This window comes from Monodelphis domestica, chromosome 5 (assembly GCF_027887165.1).
Source record: "Monodelphis domestica isolate mMonDom1 chromosome 5, mMonDom1.pri, whole genome shotgun sequence".
NCBI classification, from domain to species: domain Eukaryota; kingdom Metazoa; phylum Chordata; class Mammalia; order Didelphimorphia; family Didelphidae; genus Monodelphis; species Monodelphis domestica.
The window spans coordinates 34,150,040-34,168,177 of NC_077231.1; the positions used below are offsets into that span (position 1 = coordinate 34,150,040).

An 18,138-nucleotide genomic window follows, 5' to 3' on the forward strand; every position below is an offset into this window, starting at 1 on the left:
TCTGATCCAAGCGGAACAAAGCTCGGGAGAGCCGACCCCAGGCCTGCTCACTCCTTCCCCTCCCTCCCCCCGGGCCTGGAGTGCACCCCAACCCCCACCCCCGTCCGGGAATGCCCGTCTGCAGGGCGCCAGGGCTGCTCCAGTCCCCCTTCCACTGCCGCCGGCAGCAGCAGGACAGGCTCTCAGAGTGTGGGGAGGGCTCACGGGCCAGCGCCGGGCAGTCAGAAGGCGTCCCGCAGCAGTTCACAGTAGCCCAGTGCTAATCACTTAGACCAGAGGAGGTAATCAAGCACTTCCATACAAGGGCTAGCTCACAAAGTCCCCCTCCCCCGCCTCTCCCGCTCCAGGCCAACCCCAAACCCGGAAGGACAGAGCCTGTCCCAGCGTTAGATGCTCTTCAGCAAAGTGGTCAAAACCTACTTTCAAAATAGGAGCCTGCTTGAGAGACGTGTCCGCTGGCCCAATCAAATGCTAGGATAGTCCGTAGCCCCGCCCCAGACACGCCTCCACCTGCCCCAAACCACGCCCAATTCTCCTGGTAGCTCACACCTCCATTCTCAGCCCTCCTTCCCCGCTAGTGCCTCTTTTCCCACTATAGAACCCGAGCCCAGGGAGACGCTCGAAGCTCGACGCTCCGAGCCTCGGACCTCGGGCCCTTGGGGGCCCAGTGTGCCTCCTCCTCAGGTCACAGCCAGGGGCCCCGGGGCTCTACACAAATGGTCCCGCTGTCAGCACACGCCCAGCTTGTTTGATCCTCACAAAAACCCGTGTGAGGCTGCTCGCTTTACAGAGGAGACCACTGAGGCCGAGGCAGGTACACTGACTTGTTTCCAGGCCACGCGGGCCGCTTCAATCTTTCCGGGATGGGCTCTGGGCGGGCTATTAGGCACCTTTCTGATGCCTTTGGCTGCTCATGCCTTTCCCCCTCACAGCAAAAATAGTTTTAAGATGCTTAGAAGTGGGAGGGAGGGGGAGCCAGAGAAGGGGGGGCAGAGAGACGGAGGGGAGAAGAGGAGAGAGACCCGGAATCCGGGCAGTAGGCTACGGGCTGGGGGGGGGGGCAGGGGGTTGTCCTTTGTGTCGTTTTATCCCCAGTGCCTGGCCTGTCCCAGCTGTGTATAAATGCTTACACAAATCTAGAGCTCTTGTTTTAATAATTCAAGTACTACTCCAGGGTCCTTTCCACAATCAGGGGTTCTTAACCGGGCAGAGATTTAATTGGTTTCCCTTGTGATTCTGTGTATTTTATTTTAACTTTAATTTAATTTTAATTTCAAATTAAGATTAAGTTGAATTAAAATTAAGAATTTAAAACAAGGCTGTGAGATTTCCTGTGACTGCAAAGGGGTTCCATGACCCAAAAGAAAGAATCTCTGATCTGGACCCAATGGGAGAGTTGTGCTTAGATATACTTCTCTTTCCCTTCCTCCTTTCCTTCTGAGGATCACAGAAAAAGAGGGAAAAGGAAATTAGTAGGAAAGGCCAAGAATACTGCAAGCATGGAAAGAAAGGGTACATAACTGGGGAATCTGGATGATGAACTGAATGCAGATATCACTCTAACCACAAAAACCCACTTTATATGGCCTTCCATAGTGGTTGTGTGTCCTTACCACATTAAAATGATGACACAAATATGCTTGCTATCTCTAAACATCTTGTTTTATGGCCTCTGCATGTGCTGCTCTCAATCACAAAATTCTTCTCACTCACTCTGGGTTCTTCCATGTCCTTCATTTCCCTTCTAAAAATTTAACTCAAAACTCACTCCTCCTGGAAGCCCACCCAACTCATTTGAGATCACTCAATTAAATAATCTATCTTTTCTTAAAAGTTATGCTGGTAATATGTTCATTTATGACAATTCTGAAGGACTCATGAGAAAAGAACACTATCCACATTCAGAGGAAGATCTGTGGGTGCAGAAACACCGAAGAAAAACAACTGCTTGGTTACATGGGTCGAGGGGATATGATTGGGGATGTAGACTCTGAATGATCATCCTAGTGCAAACACCAACAACATGGAAATAGGTTCTGATCAAGGATGCATGTAAAACCCAGAGGAGGGAAAGAATATGATTCTTGTAACCAAGGAATAATGTTCTAAATTGACTAAATAAAATTTTCCAGAAAATGTTCATTTATTCCTTTATGTGATTTCTCTGTAGGTGCATGTGTCTTTTTAAACATGTGCAGGTTGTATCTCCTTAAATTAGATTACAAATTCCCCCAAAGCGGAGGCTACATCTCTTCTTATTTATCTCCCCACACCCCATATGTAATATTTTGCACCCAATAAAACATGTAGACCAATTGAGGTACATTACCTGGGAAGGGACATTTTTGGGTGGTTCAATTCTAATAGATGGATCCCATTCGCCTGGGGGGAGCACAGTCACTTGGTCCAAGAACTCATCGATACCAGCTAAGAGGTCATCACGTTCCTTTGCCTTATAGGCCACATCATGAAAAATCTATGGAGAAGAGATGACTCTTAGGAAGAGGAAGGGAATTTTCCTGAAGGAAAACAATTGTCACTGGAGGTGGGGAAAATGATCACTTCTTGATTTTTATCTTGGCACTGGAACTCTGAAATACAGATAACTTGTAGAGCACAGTTAAAAGGGTGGGGAGGAGGGAGAGCCCAAAGAAATCATAATTTTTTATGATAAAACGGATCTGGATCCAAAGGAACTTTAACAATGGTCTCTAAGTAGATTAAAGGCTCTACAGCTGTTCTCCATCTCTACTGGGGACCAAACAAGAGGATTTAAATGAGAAATTAGGGAAGACTTCAGGAATAAAAAGATCGGCTTGCACTTCAGGCTGAACTGAAAACGGAGGTTCAGGAATTATCTTTTTATGCATATAATACACACCTATAGAAATATAGACATAGACATGTCTGCATGTCTTTTAGACACAGTTGCCCAGCACATTTGTGCCATCATTCTGCACTATTCCGGGAGCCCATGTCATCATGAGGCATACATCATGATGTTCCTCACAGATCTTTCCTTACGTTCAAATGCTGTTTCACTGACGTGTGGATGCAGAGCTTTATTCTGTCGGATCACACGAATTCTGCTCTCTCCTCCTCCAGCACCACTGACAAGCCTGCCCTTGCCAAAGCCTGAAAGCCTGCCAAACTTCTCAAGAGCCTGTGTCTGTGTGAGTGCTGCCTAGACAGACCTCCGTGGGAAATGCTCACGCATGAGGCCTGAGTGCTGGCAATGGGAAGGAGGAAGATCTACCAAGATGTGGTTGTTTATTATTGGTGTATGGGCAAACCTAGCTTTAGATAAAGGGGAGGAGAATCATGCACCCCTAAAACAGACAGCCAGCAAAGCCAGCCCCAAACTGTCTGCTCTATTGAGACACCCCACCCTAGGGAGAGACTTCTCCCTCTCTGTGTTGATTCCCTTTGGTCAGAGAGGGAGAAGCATCTGATCCAAGTGAAGAAAAGCTACACTAGAAAAACAGCAGCTCTGACTATCTCAAGGAGATTCGTCGTACCTCATCAGTCATGATGGTGGCCATGGATCTGCCAATCTCATGATATTGTTGGCCTTTTCCGACTGGTCCTAGCAAGATAAACAAGAACCTGAGAATAAATAGAGAAGAAAAGGTTGTTGCTAAGCACCAATGTATGAGATTTAATTCCTCTCCAATGAACCTACAAAGACAAACATTATTACCAAACTCTAAGTATATGCCTTCAGCAGGCGCTGTTAATGGGGCCATATCGGCTATTTTAACTTCCATCTCCAACACAGACATTTCAATCTTCATTAAAACCATTAGCACAGTTGACATTTAATAATGTGGCTACCATTATGTGGTCTTTCCATGGAAACAAAAAACCTTGTTTTGGCAAAGAGAGTTCTTTCCAAAAGGTCACTTTTTACATGCAGTACAGATGCAATCCCATCTGAATCCCATTTAGCACTCTCATGAGGCAAACAAGAGGGAGAGGCTAAAATGATGAAACTCCCTAAAATGAGATGAACACTGTTCTGGACATGTGAATGCACTCTATGACAACTGACTAACAAGGTGCCTATGCAACCTGTCACAGTCAAATAATTCTAAACTCTTCTTTGCTGGGCTGGTACTTGGAAGGCTGGAAGTCTATTGCCCAAACTTTGCCTGACACATTTCTAACATAGTAGAGCTTAGTTAATTGTGTGGAGTTTCCTTCATCAGGCAATTTTCTTAGGGCTTAGAACAGCCCCTTAGACCCATTCCCAAGATTCCCCGGTCCTGGGTCTTACCAGGGCTCAAAAGAAACAACTTTTAAATGAAATTTACTCTATCTATTTCTGTCTTTACCTTGTGGGGATTGGTACTTCTGTGAGGCCTGAGAGAAGAACAGCAGGGGACAGCCTCACAAAGGCCACAATGGGGTGGTCCAAGATATCCACCTCTCCGACCAAGACATTGGAGGCTTCTGCCCCAATAGGGATTTTCTTCATAAAATGAAGGTCCACCTAGAAATCCAAAATGAGTAGAAACAAGGATTTAGCACCCATCGGGTCTGCTCCCTCAATTCAGCATGCAGGTTCAGGGTGGGCATGGAGGGAGTACCTGGGGAGTGACTGTTCCCTTAGGCTCCAACGTACCTGGCAGGCTGGTACCCCAAAACTCCCAAATCCCCAAAGGTGTGCTTGGTCAGTCAGGAGGAACAGTTACCCCAAAGCACAGGCACTTAAGAAGATGTCACAGTCCACGCAGAAGACAAAGGAAGACACACCCAGGCGGCATCTCCATGGCCAGGGCAGCTCCTCCTCCAGCGTCCTTTCTCTGCCCATCATGCCCCACCAGCTCCCTGGGACCAAGCGTCTATGCAGGGGGTTGTGCCCCTGGACTCCCAGCTCTAATTCTCCCTCCCCCTCTCCCACCCTTGACTCTCAAGGGTCAAGATCAGCTTTTAAAAAAAAACTTTATTATTTTTTTCAATTCCACACAGAAACAATTTTTTACAAGGAGGTAAATGGTCTGTTATAGGCTATACCACTAAATACAAAAGTAACAATATATTCCCCTATCATGACTAAAGACACATTGCACACACAATAGAAGTCTCCTGCAGACCATACAGTGGAAGACGGTCAGCTTCGATCTGCCCCAGACTCCAGCAGCTCCTTCCTTGGCTGTGGAGAACATTTGGGGTTCTCCTGGAGCCTTGCTTTGCGGCTAATGGCTCAGTCCATCTCCTGGCTCTGCTCACTTCACAGAAATCTCTGCAGGTTTTTCTGAACTCACCCTGTCCCTCGGTCCTTACAGCCCGGGGGCATCCATTGCCCAAGTGATGGCCACCCTCCTGGGTTCCAGCTCTTTGCTGCTAGTATTCTGCTATGGGCAGGTCCTTCTCCCCTGTCTCCGTCTCTTTGGGGTACAGACTCAGGAGGGCTATGAGGGTGTCTCATGCCCCTCAGGTTCAGCTCTTTCCATCTGCGAATGGGGCGTGCAGCAATGTGCTGGGCACGGGGCTAACTGCTGGGTTATAATGAGTCTTGTGTGGTGCAGCCAAAGCACGGGCACGCAACAGAGGCCACAGGGAGCTGCGGTCAGGGAGGAAGCATCCGGAGGAGGGACGACGTCCACTCTCCAACCCTCCGTGGTAGTCAGTCAAGGCTCCCGTCAGCAGCCTGGTGAGAGTAGAATAATGCAGGAGGGTCTTGTTCTGTGGACTTGAACCCAGGCCAGCAGCAGAGGCACCTCCACAGCGGGCTTTCCCGCGGGCCATGCTCCATCGAAAGCTGCCTCTTCGTCCATCTGTCTGACGCGAGAGGCTCGGCTCCCTCTCTGACTCTCCGGACTTTCCACTATTGGACCTACCGTGTCCTCCTGCTCGAGGAGCTCCACTCCACGATGCTACGGCCCCTGGAAGGGGCCTCTCTATGTCACAGAGCAGCCCTCAAGTCAGTGACGGGAACTCTCTGGCCATTCATCCCTCCGGGCTTGGCAAGCTTGGCTTTTGGCACGTGCCTCGGCGGCTAGAGCCATGCCTAGTCAGGAGGACCCGGTGCAAGGCTAGCCTGGACGCCTGCTAGCTAGCCATTCAATCCCAGCCGCCTAGCCCTGGCATTCTGCCTGGGAACCAACTCTCACCGAGGCTCTGGGGTTTTCTTCATTTTCATACTAATAGAAGGCTTCTGGGTGGCGGTGCCCAAGCGTGGCTCAGCTCTTCTTCGGGTCAGGCCTTCATAAGGAGCGCGCGGCCGCAGACGAGACTTTGCGCCTCATTGGCAGCACTGTGTGCTCGCCTCTGTCCCTGGTCCCCTCTCAAATCCCCGCCCACAATCAGGAAGAGAGGAGCACGCGCGCTCCTCCGGCCCTGCTTAGCGCCCAGCACCCCCAACAGGCTGCTTCACCAAGGAGGGCGCACGCCTCACTCGCCAGTCCCCCAGCCGTGGCTGAGGCCTGAGGCAGGCCCACAAAATGCCCAGAGCCCAAAGGGCAGCACAAACATGAAGAGGCGCCCTGTGGGAGGACAGGGATCAGGAAAGGTTTCTAGTTTTAAATTTTAAATCATTTAGAGAGTGGAAGCTCAAAAGTAGAGAGGAACTTATTTCAATTTGCAAAGCTCTGATGGAGCCATTGCTGGGCAAAGGATGGCTTCAGTTAGGGTCTAATTCCTAAAGCCTGACCTGGAGAAGAGCCAGCCACGTTCCCTTTCTGCTTCTCAGCAGGACAGGCCAAGGCACAGCTCCCCTAGGGCAGGGAGGGGCAACCTTAAGAGATGGGGCGCCCTCCCTGCACTGCTCCCCCTCTTACTCCACGCAGGGGAGGGGGCCTGGACTGCTGGGCAGGGGGCAGGTGATGTAGTCAAGTTTGGAGAGAGGGAGGGGCGGGGAGCCCAAGCACTCGGCTCTGCTCCCCTCTAGTCATGTGAGCTATGATCCCCTCAAACCTAGCTCCTCCCCAAAGTGGAGATCGAGGGGACCTTGAAAATGTCAAAGTGCACCCTCTTTAGCCAGTAGTCAAGGAACCAGAAGCCATTTCAAATATAACGCTTTATCGAGAGAGAAAGAAAAAGCCAGAAAAAAAAAAGCAAAAAGGTCCAGGCTTACAGGAAAGCCCCTTATTTAGTTAGTTAGTTAGTTGTTTGTTTGTTTGTTTGTTTTTAAACCCTTACCTTCGGTCTTGGAGTCAATACTGTGTAGTGCCTCCAAGGCAGAAGAGTGGTAAGGGGTAGGCCATGGGGGTCAAGTGACTTGTCCAGGGTGTGTCTGAGGCCAGATTTGAACCCAGGAGCTCCCATCTCTAGGTCTGACTCTCAATCCACTGAGCTACCCAGCTGCCCCCTAAAAGCCCTTTATTTAAAGAAAACTATAACCCCGTTTAAATGACATCGTCTTGACACATCCACCCCATCACACACAGTCCAGCCTTCCTTAATGGGCATCCACCAAAATGTGGAGTCCAAATGAAGCTTTTTTAGCCAATGGCCAAGGGCTGAAGTCAGGTTTTAATCTGGATGCAGGGCTGATTGGGAGAGCTCTACCTTCCAGAACCTCTAGCCCACCTTTCTCCCTGAGGCAGGCGCCCAGGCCAGCTCAGGGGCTGAAGAATGCAGATGAAGCCCAAGTCTGCTTGTGAAATAAACTAGGGAAGGCAGTTACGGAAGAGGGAAGAGGCGATTAGCCTTGCCTCAGATTCACAAAACTTCTTCCTAAATATTTTTAAAGTACAAAGACACAAGCCCAAATCCCCAAAATACCCTGTACTGTAAAGACATCAGTTGTTTCTATCTCACTCAGCTCACTGTATTCTGAATGGGGTGGGGCAATCCTGCCCCACAAAGGATGCTGTCTAGAAGAGACCTGCTTACTAACTCCTTCTGGGGATAGGGCAAGGGGCCCGGCTGTGCCTCCGTTGGGGGCACTGGGTCCCTGGCATGCATGCCCACAGAGGTCTAGGCGTGCCGTCTCTGGCACACATGCCATAGGTACACCATCAAGGTCCTAGGGTATGCCCTTCAAGCCATACTTGTCAGAAAATTCTGGAGGTGGGGATAGTGTAGAAGGACACAACGAAGGGTGAATAGTACACCAATATACCAGGTGGTACAGTAGATGGAGCAATGGGCCTGAAGTCAAAGATCTGGGTGCAAATTCAGCCTCAGATACTTACTAGCTGTGAACCTGGGCAAATTATTTAACCTCTTTCTGCCTCAGTAAAGCACTCTGCAAACCTTAAAGTCCTAAACAAAGATGTGCTGATAAATTTTTAATAACTGGATCTCATAAAAAAAAGGATAAAGTCATGGCATAATTTTAAGTTTAGTTTGCATTAACATTTTCTCCATCACTTTCTTAAGTCTAGACAATTGAGAAAACAATCAATCAAGTCCTGGATTGTGGCATTAGCTAATTTCCATGGTGCAAATGCTCACACCGAATCAATCAGGTCTCCCCAATCATTTAAGTTGGCTCCAACACACATTCCTAACAATATTTAAGGCTATTATTTAGGAATTCGAGCTTCAAAATTATTCAAACTATTCAATTATCCAAGCTATATAGGTATCATAAATATAAAATCTATAACTATTATGTTTATAGACCTTTTGGTCTATAATGCTATTTTGTACTAAGATCAGATCGACATGGGTACATGATTTAAACATAAAAGGAGATACCAAAAGCACATTGGTGGAGTTTACCTGTCAGCTCTATGGATAAGTGAAGAACTGATAACCAAATAAGATTATAAGAATATTATAAGATATAAAATGGATAATTTTGATTAGGTCATATTAAAAAGGTTTTTTATCAACCAAAACAATGCAACTAAAATTAGAAGGAAAGTAGGAAGCGAGAGAAAATCTTTTACATTAAGTATCACTGATAAAGGTCTCATTCTCAAATATATAGAGAACTAAATCAAATTCATAAAAATATAAATTATTCTCCAATTGATAAATGGTCAAAGAATATAAACAAACAATTATCAGATGTAGAAATCAAAACCATAAGAAAAATGCTCTAAATCACTCTTGATTAGAGAAAGGCAAGTTAAAAGAACTCTGAGGTACTACTTCCTATCTATCAGATTGGCCAATATGGCAGAAAAAGAAAATGATAAATGCTGGAGAGGATGTGAGAAAATTGAGACACTAAAGCACATTTGGGGAGTTGTGATCTAATCTAGACATCCTGAGGAACAATATGGAACTATGTCCAAAGAACCCTGTGCATACCCTTTAATCCAGCAACACCACTACCCACAGAGATGTTTAAAGGGAACAAAAAGAACTTATAAGTACAAAAATATTTAGAGCACCTCTTTTTGTGGTAGCAAAAGATTGGAAATTGTGGGGATGTCTATCAATCGGGGAATGGCTGAACAAGTTGTGGCATGTGATTGTGATGGAATAATATATGCTATAAAAATGATAAGCAGGCTGATATCAGAAAAAGCTAGAAAGACTTAATGGTATACACAATGATGGCGATATTTTTTGATGAACAAGTATGAATGACCTAGCTATTCTCAGCAACGCAGTGATCCAAGACAATCCTAGAGGTTCATGATGAAAAATGCCATCTGCCTCTAGCGAAAGAACTGTTAAGTCTGAATGCAGACGGAAACAAATTATGCTTCACTTTCTTTTGTTTGAGATCTCTTCCACAAAATGACTCATATGGGGAAGTGTTTTACATGATTTCACATATACAATCTGTAGCAGATTGCTTACTACCTCAGGGACAGGGGAAGGGACGTTCCAAAGGAGGAAGAGAATTTGAAATTCAAAAAAAAAATTTTAATGAATGTCAGGGGGCAGCTAGGTAGCTCAATGGATTGGGATCCAGGTCTAGAGGCTGGAGGTCTTGGGTTCAAATTTGACCTCAGACACTTCCTACCTATGTGAGCCTGGGCAACCCCCATTGCCTAGCCCTTCCCACTCTTGGGCCTTGGAACCAATAGAGATCCTAAGATGAAAGATAGTTTTTTTTAATAAAAAAAAAATTTAACAAATCTCAAAAAAATTATTTTAGATATAATTGGGGAAAGAAAATATAATCTAAAAAACAAAATAGCTAGCTACTACTTTTACTGATAGGAGAGACAAGAAAAGAAAATTTTCTAGGGGTCCTTTATCCTAAAATGAATACTATAATGAGGAGATACACAGGGCATTAAAAACGGTTGTGTGTCTATTAGGAGAACATTAAAAATTACTTAGAAATCATGTAAAGAAGTATAGAAACACATTTTAAAAGAACTCGTTTCACTCCCATCCCATCCTCCTCAACTCTGAACCACCCCCTTCAAGGCATCCTAAGTTCTATCTGTTAAAAACGTCTAGCCACACAAAGGCTAGCCATCTTAGGCATCTCGAGGCGTCTCCTGGCTGCAGGGGCACGGCTCTTGCCACATGCCACAGAGGGGCATTCTTTGGAGGCTGGTTTGGAAAGATTCTCAGAGCACTTTCAGCTCTCCCGGCTACTAAGGCACCATCTTGGCTCCACCCCCAAAGCGCGCAATTTGGTTTAGAAAATCAATGGTCTCAGGACAGGAGTCCGGACTTACTCGGCTCACAGGGGAAGCCCGGAGGTTTGGGGTGACCCCGAGCTCAAAATGGGCCGGCGGCTAGAAAAACCGAAGATGACGGAAAGCTAAAATGAGGGAGAGACGCGGCATTCATCAAGCCTCTGCTATGTGCTTGTGAGCCAGCAGATTGCACGATTGGATCCTCGCCACAAGCCCCGCCACCCACGCTTGGGGACCGGTTCTGGGTAACCTGATTCCAAAGGGATCCGGCCAGGGACCAGGAGGGTTTGGAGAGCCTGAGCCCCCCTCGGGGTACAGAGAGCCCATCATTCTGTGCAGTTTCAGTTTCCTTTTTCACCAATGACAGGTAATCGATTTCCACAGTTCTATGATCCAAACTGTCTCCCTTCCCCCTCCTGGGGCTGGCCAGCGACTGCTTCGGATGGTGCGTGTATTATCCCGCGTAGCTCCCGAGGGCACGCGAGAGCCCAGGGAAGAGGGGCTGGGGGGGGGGGGGGAGGGGACAACTACAGCTGTCCTCACAGAGCTTTGTGTCCCTGGAAACATTCAGGCTAAAGTTGGGTTGTTCATTGTTTGCTGCTGGGATGGGAAGCCAGAGGGGAAATTCTCGGGAGTTCCCTTGGCTAAATAGATATCAGATTAAGGAGGGGTGGAGGCTTAGACCCCCATGACTGAATTGGGGGGGGGGGGGCGCCATGAATAACTGAGCCTGAGGTATTGGCCCTGCCCAATTACTGGTCTTTAAAAATGGTTCTAGGTTGCAAAATGCCAGGACTAGATGAAGCAGTAATGAATGTGGAGGCAACTGGGTGGCTCAGTGGATCTAGAGCACCAGGCCCGGAGTTGGGAGGATCTGGGTTCAAATCTGGCCGCAGATACGTCCTAGCTGTGTGACCCTAGACCAGTCGCTTAACCTTCATTGATGAGTCCTTGCTCTTTTGACTCAGAGTTGTTACTAAGGCAGAGGATAAGGGTTTAAAATAATGATAATAACCGCGGAAGTTGAATGGGTAAGGAATTAAACTATTACCTATGTCGTGTTTTGTTTTTGTTACCCTTTTCTTCTGTCTTAGAATCAATTCCGTATATTGGTTCCGAGGCAGAAGAGTGGTCATGGCTAGGCGATGGGGGTCAAGTGACTTGCCCAGGGTCACCCAGCTGGGATGTGTCTGAGGCCAGATTGGAACCCAGGACCTCCTGTCTCTGGCCTGGCCACCCAGCTGTCCTCGCCTCCGTAGTTTTTCCTCTAGGTCTTGACATGCTGATGTCCTGTGTGGGCATGCCGGCCATTTAAAAATGTTCCTAAGGCACATCTGGACGAGGAGGCGCTGGGAAGGCCTGGCTAGGGGACACGGGCAGCCCAGCCCCGCGGTTCCCCAGGCCGGGAGCGCTCCAGAACGGGAAGTCTTGGGAGGGTTCTCAGGGCTCGCCGGGAGGAGGAGGGGCGTCGGAGCGACTCTTACGGACAGTCGTCTGGGCACCACCAGAGCGAAACGTGAGCCGCGGCTGGTCATGCGTAGAATTCTGGGAAGGCGCTCACGCTCAGCCCTGCCCAGGCTGTCTGGGTTCGGTTCCGTAATCTTCCCGGGGCGGCGCAGACTCGGGGGGAGGGGCTGGCCTGGGACCTTCCACGTTTACACCGAGGGGAGGCGGAGGCTCAGGCAGTGGGAGGGCGCTGCCCCGACACAGCCCCGGAGGCGCCAGCTGAGCCGTTAACCACGCCCTGATGCCCCCTAGAGGCCGACAGTCCTTCTACTGGGCAGGGACACCACCTGCGGAGGCTCCTGCCAGCCGGGCGCGGACACGCCTTCTCTGGAGATCCCTCCCCTCGCGGGCTGTCCACTCACCTTACTCAGATCCACAGGGCTCTGCTCACAACTGACTCCATTTTTGACGTCAAGATTCGTGGCGGGAACAGCCTGGGGAGACACCGTTTGCCCTTTGGGAGGAAAAGCAAGAATCCTTCGACTCCTCCCTTCTCCGTCTTTGCCCACCCCCAGGTCAGGAGAACGAGCTTCTTTCCTGCCAAGGCGGACTAGCAAAGGGGAGCCCGCGGCTCCCTCTGGAAAGGCTGCCCGCAACCCCTCACCCCAAGGAATCAGAAACAGCGGTGGGCACAGGTCAGACCCGAGTTCAAATCCAGCCTCAGGTCTTCACTAACTGTGAACATGGCGAGTTCTGGAACCTCTGGGCTGAGGAGATTAAAGGAGAGGCCCGGCTTAAAGCCTTTCAGCTCCCTTCAAGGCACTATTACCAGAGGAAGTGGAAGGGACTTACCCAGCTGTTTCACCTGGTGGGGAAGGGAGAAATGCAGACTAACCACAGATTGGGGGAGCCAAAGACCTGGGGAAAGGGAGCCCCAGCTGATGCAGACAGACCCTAAGAACCCCCTCCTGACCTGAATGGCGGCCCCACTCGGAGGAGTCGGGCCCCGCCCCACCCAGGACCGCCTTGGGGAGAGCACGAAGAGGCCTTGGGTTTCGGCTGTGGAGCCTGGCTCCCGAGGCCACCAACACAGGCAGAGGGCTCCGCTCTCCAAGTCTCACCATTTTTGTCCAAAGAATTGGGGTCGGACTGCTTTTTGCCAACCTCGGCAAAAGAGCGCACGATGGGGATGAGGTTGTTTCTCTTCTTCTCGTTCTGATGGTGGTGCTTCTTGAGAAGGGCTTCGCGCACTTTCACCCTCATGGTCTCGTTTAGGTCACTGGACAGTTCCTGCTGGTCCAGGATCAGGTCTGAAAAGCAATACGTGTGTGTCCAAGCACCCCCAGACGAGAGTCGAGGGGTTCCAGCCGGGGTCACTCAAGTCAGCTCCAGCCACGGTACTGGGGAGCTACCTGAAGAGGGTGACCAGCCTCCTCCTCTACCAGCCATCCAGAGTTGAGATGGATAGCAGGAAGGGAGAGATGCCATCCAAGTCCAAATCACTCTCCCATGGCAAGGGCACCCCATGTGGGCAACGAGGGAGGCTCAAGAAAGGGGAGAGATGAGCCAGAAAGGAGGGCAGAATTCAGAAATACGGGTCAAATGGATCATTTACTAAGGATCATTTACTTCTACCAAGGGCTGACCAGGTGCAGGCTGGGGAGGGAGAGCCCAAATAATGACTGACATCTCCACAACATGGGGGATGTGACCCTGCACCAGAGGAGGCCACTGGACCGCAGTCTGTGGTTCTGTGGTCCCAGCGCCCGTGTTGGCCACTAAGAAGCCTCACATCATGGCGCCTCAGTTTCCTTAACTATAAAACGAGGATGGTGGTGTAGGTTCCTTTCAGCTCTAGCCTTCCAAGAGTCACAGACTCCCAGTCAGTGAATCAATCGCACAATTGGAGTTAGAACTGAGACCTCAGCAGCCACTTAGACCATTTTCCTCTTTATAAAAAAGGACTTCCCTACTCACTGCCTCTCAAGGCAGCCCAATTCCACTTTGGGAAAGCTTCAATTAGGGAGTCGTCCTGGCATCTGGCCACCATCATAACAGACTTCACTGCTCATTTTTGCTCTTTGGATCCAAACAAAACAAATTCAATCCCTCCTCTTGCAACAGCCCTTCACATACCCGACTCCCATCAAGATTCCCAAGTCTTCTCTTCTTCAAGCTAAGTATCCCCAGTTCCTTCAACCAGTCCCCACATTCTACAGACTCAGTGAAGGCCTTCACCACCCTGGATTCCTTCCAGTTTATCAGTGTCTTTCATAAACCATAGTGCCTAGAAGTGACTACAAGACCGGAGAAGAGTTCTGATGGACAGAACAATGAGATCCTGGAAGCTGTGTCCCTCTTCTCAGCCCAAGATCCCATACAGCTGCCAGCAACTAGGCAAAAGGAGTCTGGGATTCTTTGTAGGCTGAAACTCCTGAAGTATTTTCTATGCCCTATTGATATGGATAGAGATATGCAATGCACACTGGCTGTAGTGACTGACCCTGAACCTTTGGATGGGAAATCCCTCTATGGAAGCAAAGAGCCCATCTTAGCGAGGGTTCTTCCGCTTTTTTAAACCCTTCCCTTCCATCTTTGAATCAATACCATGTATTGGTTCCAAGGCAGAAGAGTATCCTGCCATCTCCTGATAGAGAACAGATGGACTCAAGGTCCATTGTAGGATGTGGCCAATGTTTTGACATTATAGCGCTTAACCATATATATTTAGTACCCTCATCTTAGGCAATTAATGAGCAATACAAATCAGGTGTTTTAGTCACTGAATGTGTCTGCTACAGCAATGTGGCAGACTCCCCTTTAAATTTGCTGGGGAGAGACCTTCTATGCAAACTCAGAGCCACAATAACTTGTTCACCAGATGGTTCTTTATCATTGGAAGTACCAGAGGAATCTTTAAATTTACTCCCTGTACTTCTCTCAGAAAACCAGGAGGCAAAAGTATGTGCATGAACAAAGAGGGGTAGCTTCTGGTGTGTTAACTCAGACTTTTGGACCTTCTCAGCACCCAATTGCTTATTATTCTGCTCAACTAGACCCAGTAGCAGCAGGAGCACCACCATGTCTTAGAGGAGTAGTTGCTACAGTCTTACTAGTAACAAAAACTGTTGATTTAGTATTGGGATGTCCATTAACAATAATGTGCCCACATGAAAAGAGCCTTCCACTTTTGAAATACCTAAGGATATACCGGAGTCTCTTTGGGCCACATCTTCTTCCAATGTAGGCTTACTTAAATCTGCTGTTCCTGTGCAGATAAAAACTAAATCTAGCCCACCTCCTTCCATCCCTCAGTGTCCCCTCTGAAAGGAGGCAATTGAGGGTATTACACCAGTTATTAACTCATTAATAGAACAGGGAATAATAATCCCTTGCAAATCTGAATACAACACACCCATCCTACCAGTTAAAAAACCAAAAAGAGAGCCTGATGGCATGCACCTCTATAGATTCGTAGAGGATCTGAGGGCAGTCAATAATCATGTTATAAAGAGACACTCCGTAGTTTCTAACATAAATACTATTATTTCCTCTATTCCTAGCACAGCTACATACTTTACAGTAGTAGACTTGTGTTCAGCTTTCTTTTCCATACCTATACATGAGAACTCCAGGCATATTTTTGCTTTTACCTGGAAGGGCTCAAAATATACATGGAGTCGGCTGCCACAGGGTTATGTGGAAAGTCCAAGTTTATTTGAGCAAATTTTGAGCCAAGACACAGACAATATAACATTTAAAAATAGTATATTAATCAAATATGTAGATGATCTACTCTTGGCTTCAACAGGCGCAAAAACATGTCAAGAAGATAGCAAACACCTTCTTTTGGAATTGTACAAAAGAGGACATAAAATATCAAAGGATAAAGTTCAGTGGTGTCTCCCAAAAGTAGAATATTTGGGATTCATCCTGACTGCGGGTGCTCGTTATATTTCTCCAAAACGAATTGAGAATATTCAAAATTTAAGCACTCCTACTACTAAGAAACAGTTGAGAGCAATTTTAGGAGCAACAGGGTTTTGCAGACAATGGATTCCTTGCTATAGGGAAATTTACTAAACCCCTTATAGCATTAACAAAGGATTCGGTTCCTGAACCCCTCAAATTAGAGCCTGAACACCTGTCAGCTCTATCAGATCTAAAAAAGGCTATCCTGTCTGCCCCTGCTCTAGGCATCCCAGATTACAACAAGCCATTTCCTTTGTATGTGCATGAACAAAGAGGGGTAGCTTCTGGTGTGTTAACTCAGACTTTTGGACCTTCTCAGCACCCAATTGCTTATTATTCTGCTCAACTAGACCCAGTAGCAGCAGGAGCACCACCATGTCTTAGAGGAGTAGTTGCTACAGTCTTACTAGTAACAAAAACTGTTGATTTAGTATTGGGATGTCCATTAACAATAATGTGCCCACATGAAAAGAGCCTTCCACTTTTGAAATACCTAAGGATATACCGGAGTCTCTTTGGGCCACATCTTCTTCCAATGTAGGCTTACTTAAATCTGCTGTTCCTGTGCAGATAAAAACTAAATCTAGCCCACCTCCTTCCATCCCTCAGTGTCCCCTCTGAAAGGAGGCAATTGAGGGTATTACACCAGTTATTAACTCATTAATAGAACAGGGAATAATAATCCCTTGCAAATCTGAATACAACACACCCATCCTACCAGTTAAAAAACCAAAAAGAGAGCCTGATGGCATGCACCTCTATAGATTCGTAGAGGATCTGAGGGCAGTCAATAATCATGTTATAAAGAGACACTCCGTAGTTTCTAACATAAATACTATTATTTCCTCTATTCCTAGCACAGCTACATACTTTACAGTAGTAGACTTGTGTTCAGCTTTCTTTTCCATACCTATACATGAGAACTCCAGGCATATTTTTGCTTTTACCTGGAAGGGCTCAAAATATACATGGAGTCGGCTGCCACAGGGTTATGTGGAAAGTCCAAGTTTATTTGAGCAAATTTTGAGCCAAGACACAGACAATATAACATTTAAAAATAGTATATTAATCAAATATGTAGATGATCTACTCTTGGCTTCAACAGGCGCAAAAACATGTCAAGAAGATAGCAAACACCTTCTTTTGGAATTGTACAAAAGAGGACATAAAATATCAAAGGATAAAGTTCAGTGGTGTCTCCCAAAAGTAGAATATTTGGGATTCATCCTGACTGCGGGTGCTCGTTATATTTCTCCAAAACGAATTGAGAATATTCAAAATTTAAGCACTCCTACTACTAAGAAACAGTTGAGAGCAATTTTAGGAGCAACAGGGTTTTGCAGACAATGGATTCCTTGCTATAGGGAAATTTACTAAACCCCTTATAGCATTAACAAAGGATTCGGTTCCTGAACCCCTCAAATTAGAGCCTGAACACCTGTCAGCTCTATCAGATCTAAAAAAGGCTATCCTGTCTGCCCCTGCTCTAGGCATCCCAGATTACAACAAGCCATTTCCTTTGTATGTGCATGAACAAAGAGGGGTAGCTTCTGGTGTGTTAACTCAGACTTTTGGACCTTCTCAGCACCCAATTGCTTATTATTCTGCTCAACTAGACCCAGTAGCAGCAGGAGCACCACCATGTCTTAGAGGAGTAGTTGCTACAGTCTTACTAGTAACAAAAACTGTTGATTTAGTATTGGGATGTCCATTAACAATAATGTGCCCACATGAAAAGAGCCTTCCACTTTTGAAATACCTAAGGATATACCGGAGTCTCTTTGGGCCACATCTTCTTCCAATGTAGGCTTACTTAAATCTGCTGTTCCTGTGCAGATAAAAACTAAATCTAGCCCACCTCCTTCCATCCCTCAGTGTCCCCTCTGAAAGGAGGCAATTGAGGGTATTACACCAGTTATTAACTCATTAATAGAACAGGGAATAATAATCCCTTGCAAATCTGAATACAACACACCCATCCTACCAGTTAAAAAACCAAAAAGAGAGCCTGATGGCATGCACCTCTATAGATTCGTAGAGGATCTGAGGGCAGTCAATAATCATGTTATAAAGAGACACTCCGTAGTTTCTAACATAAATACTATTATTTCCTCTATTCCTAGCACAGCTACATACTTTACAGTAGTAGACTTGTGTTCAGCTTTCTTTTCCATACCTATACATGAGAACTCCAGGCATATTTTTGCTTTTACCT

At 47.1% G+C, this 18,138-nt stretch overlaps 1 protein-coding gene across 8 annotated transcripts in view; it reads right to left on the reverse strand.

Annotated features, from left to right (window-relative positions):
- Positions 1 to 18,138, reverse strand: part of SLC4A8 (solute carrier family 4 member 8) — an 82,490-nt gene that overhangs the window by 35,294 nt on the left and 29,058 nt on the right. For all 8 annotated transcript variants that reach the window (XR_008912053.1, XR_008912052.1, XM_056798199.1 and 5 more), the window contains exons 6-10: positions 13,073 to 13,261; positions 12,374 to 12,465; positions 4,335 to 4,492; positions 3,519 to 3,606; positions 2,330 to 2,476 (exon numbers count right to left, since the gene is read on the reverse strand). Coding sequence is in view for 6 of the 8 variants with exons in the window: in XM_056798199.1 (XP_056654177.1) it covers positions 2,330 to 2,476; positions 3,519 to 3,606; positions 4,335 to 4,492; positions 12,374 to 12,465; positions 13,073 to 13,261 (674 nt within the window). In the remaining 2 variants the exon portion in view is untranslated. The remainder of the gene's footprint in view (positions 1 to 2,329; positions 2,477 to 3,518; positions 3,607 to 4,334; positions 4,493 to 12,373; positions 12,466 to 13,072; positions 13,262 to 18,138) is intronic.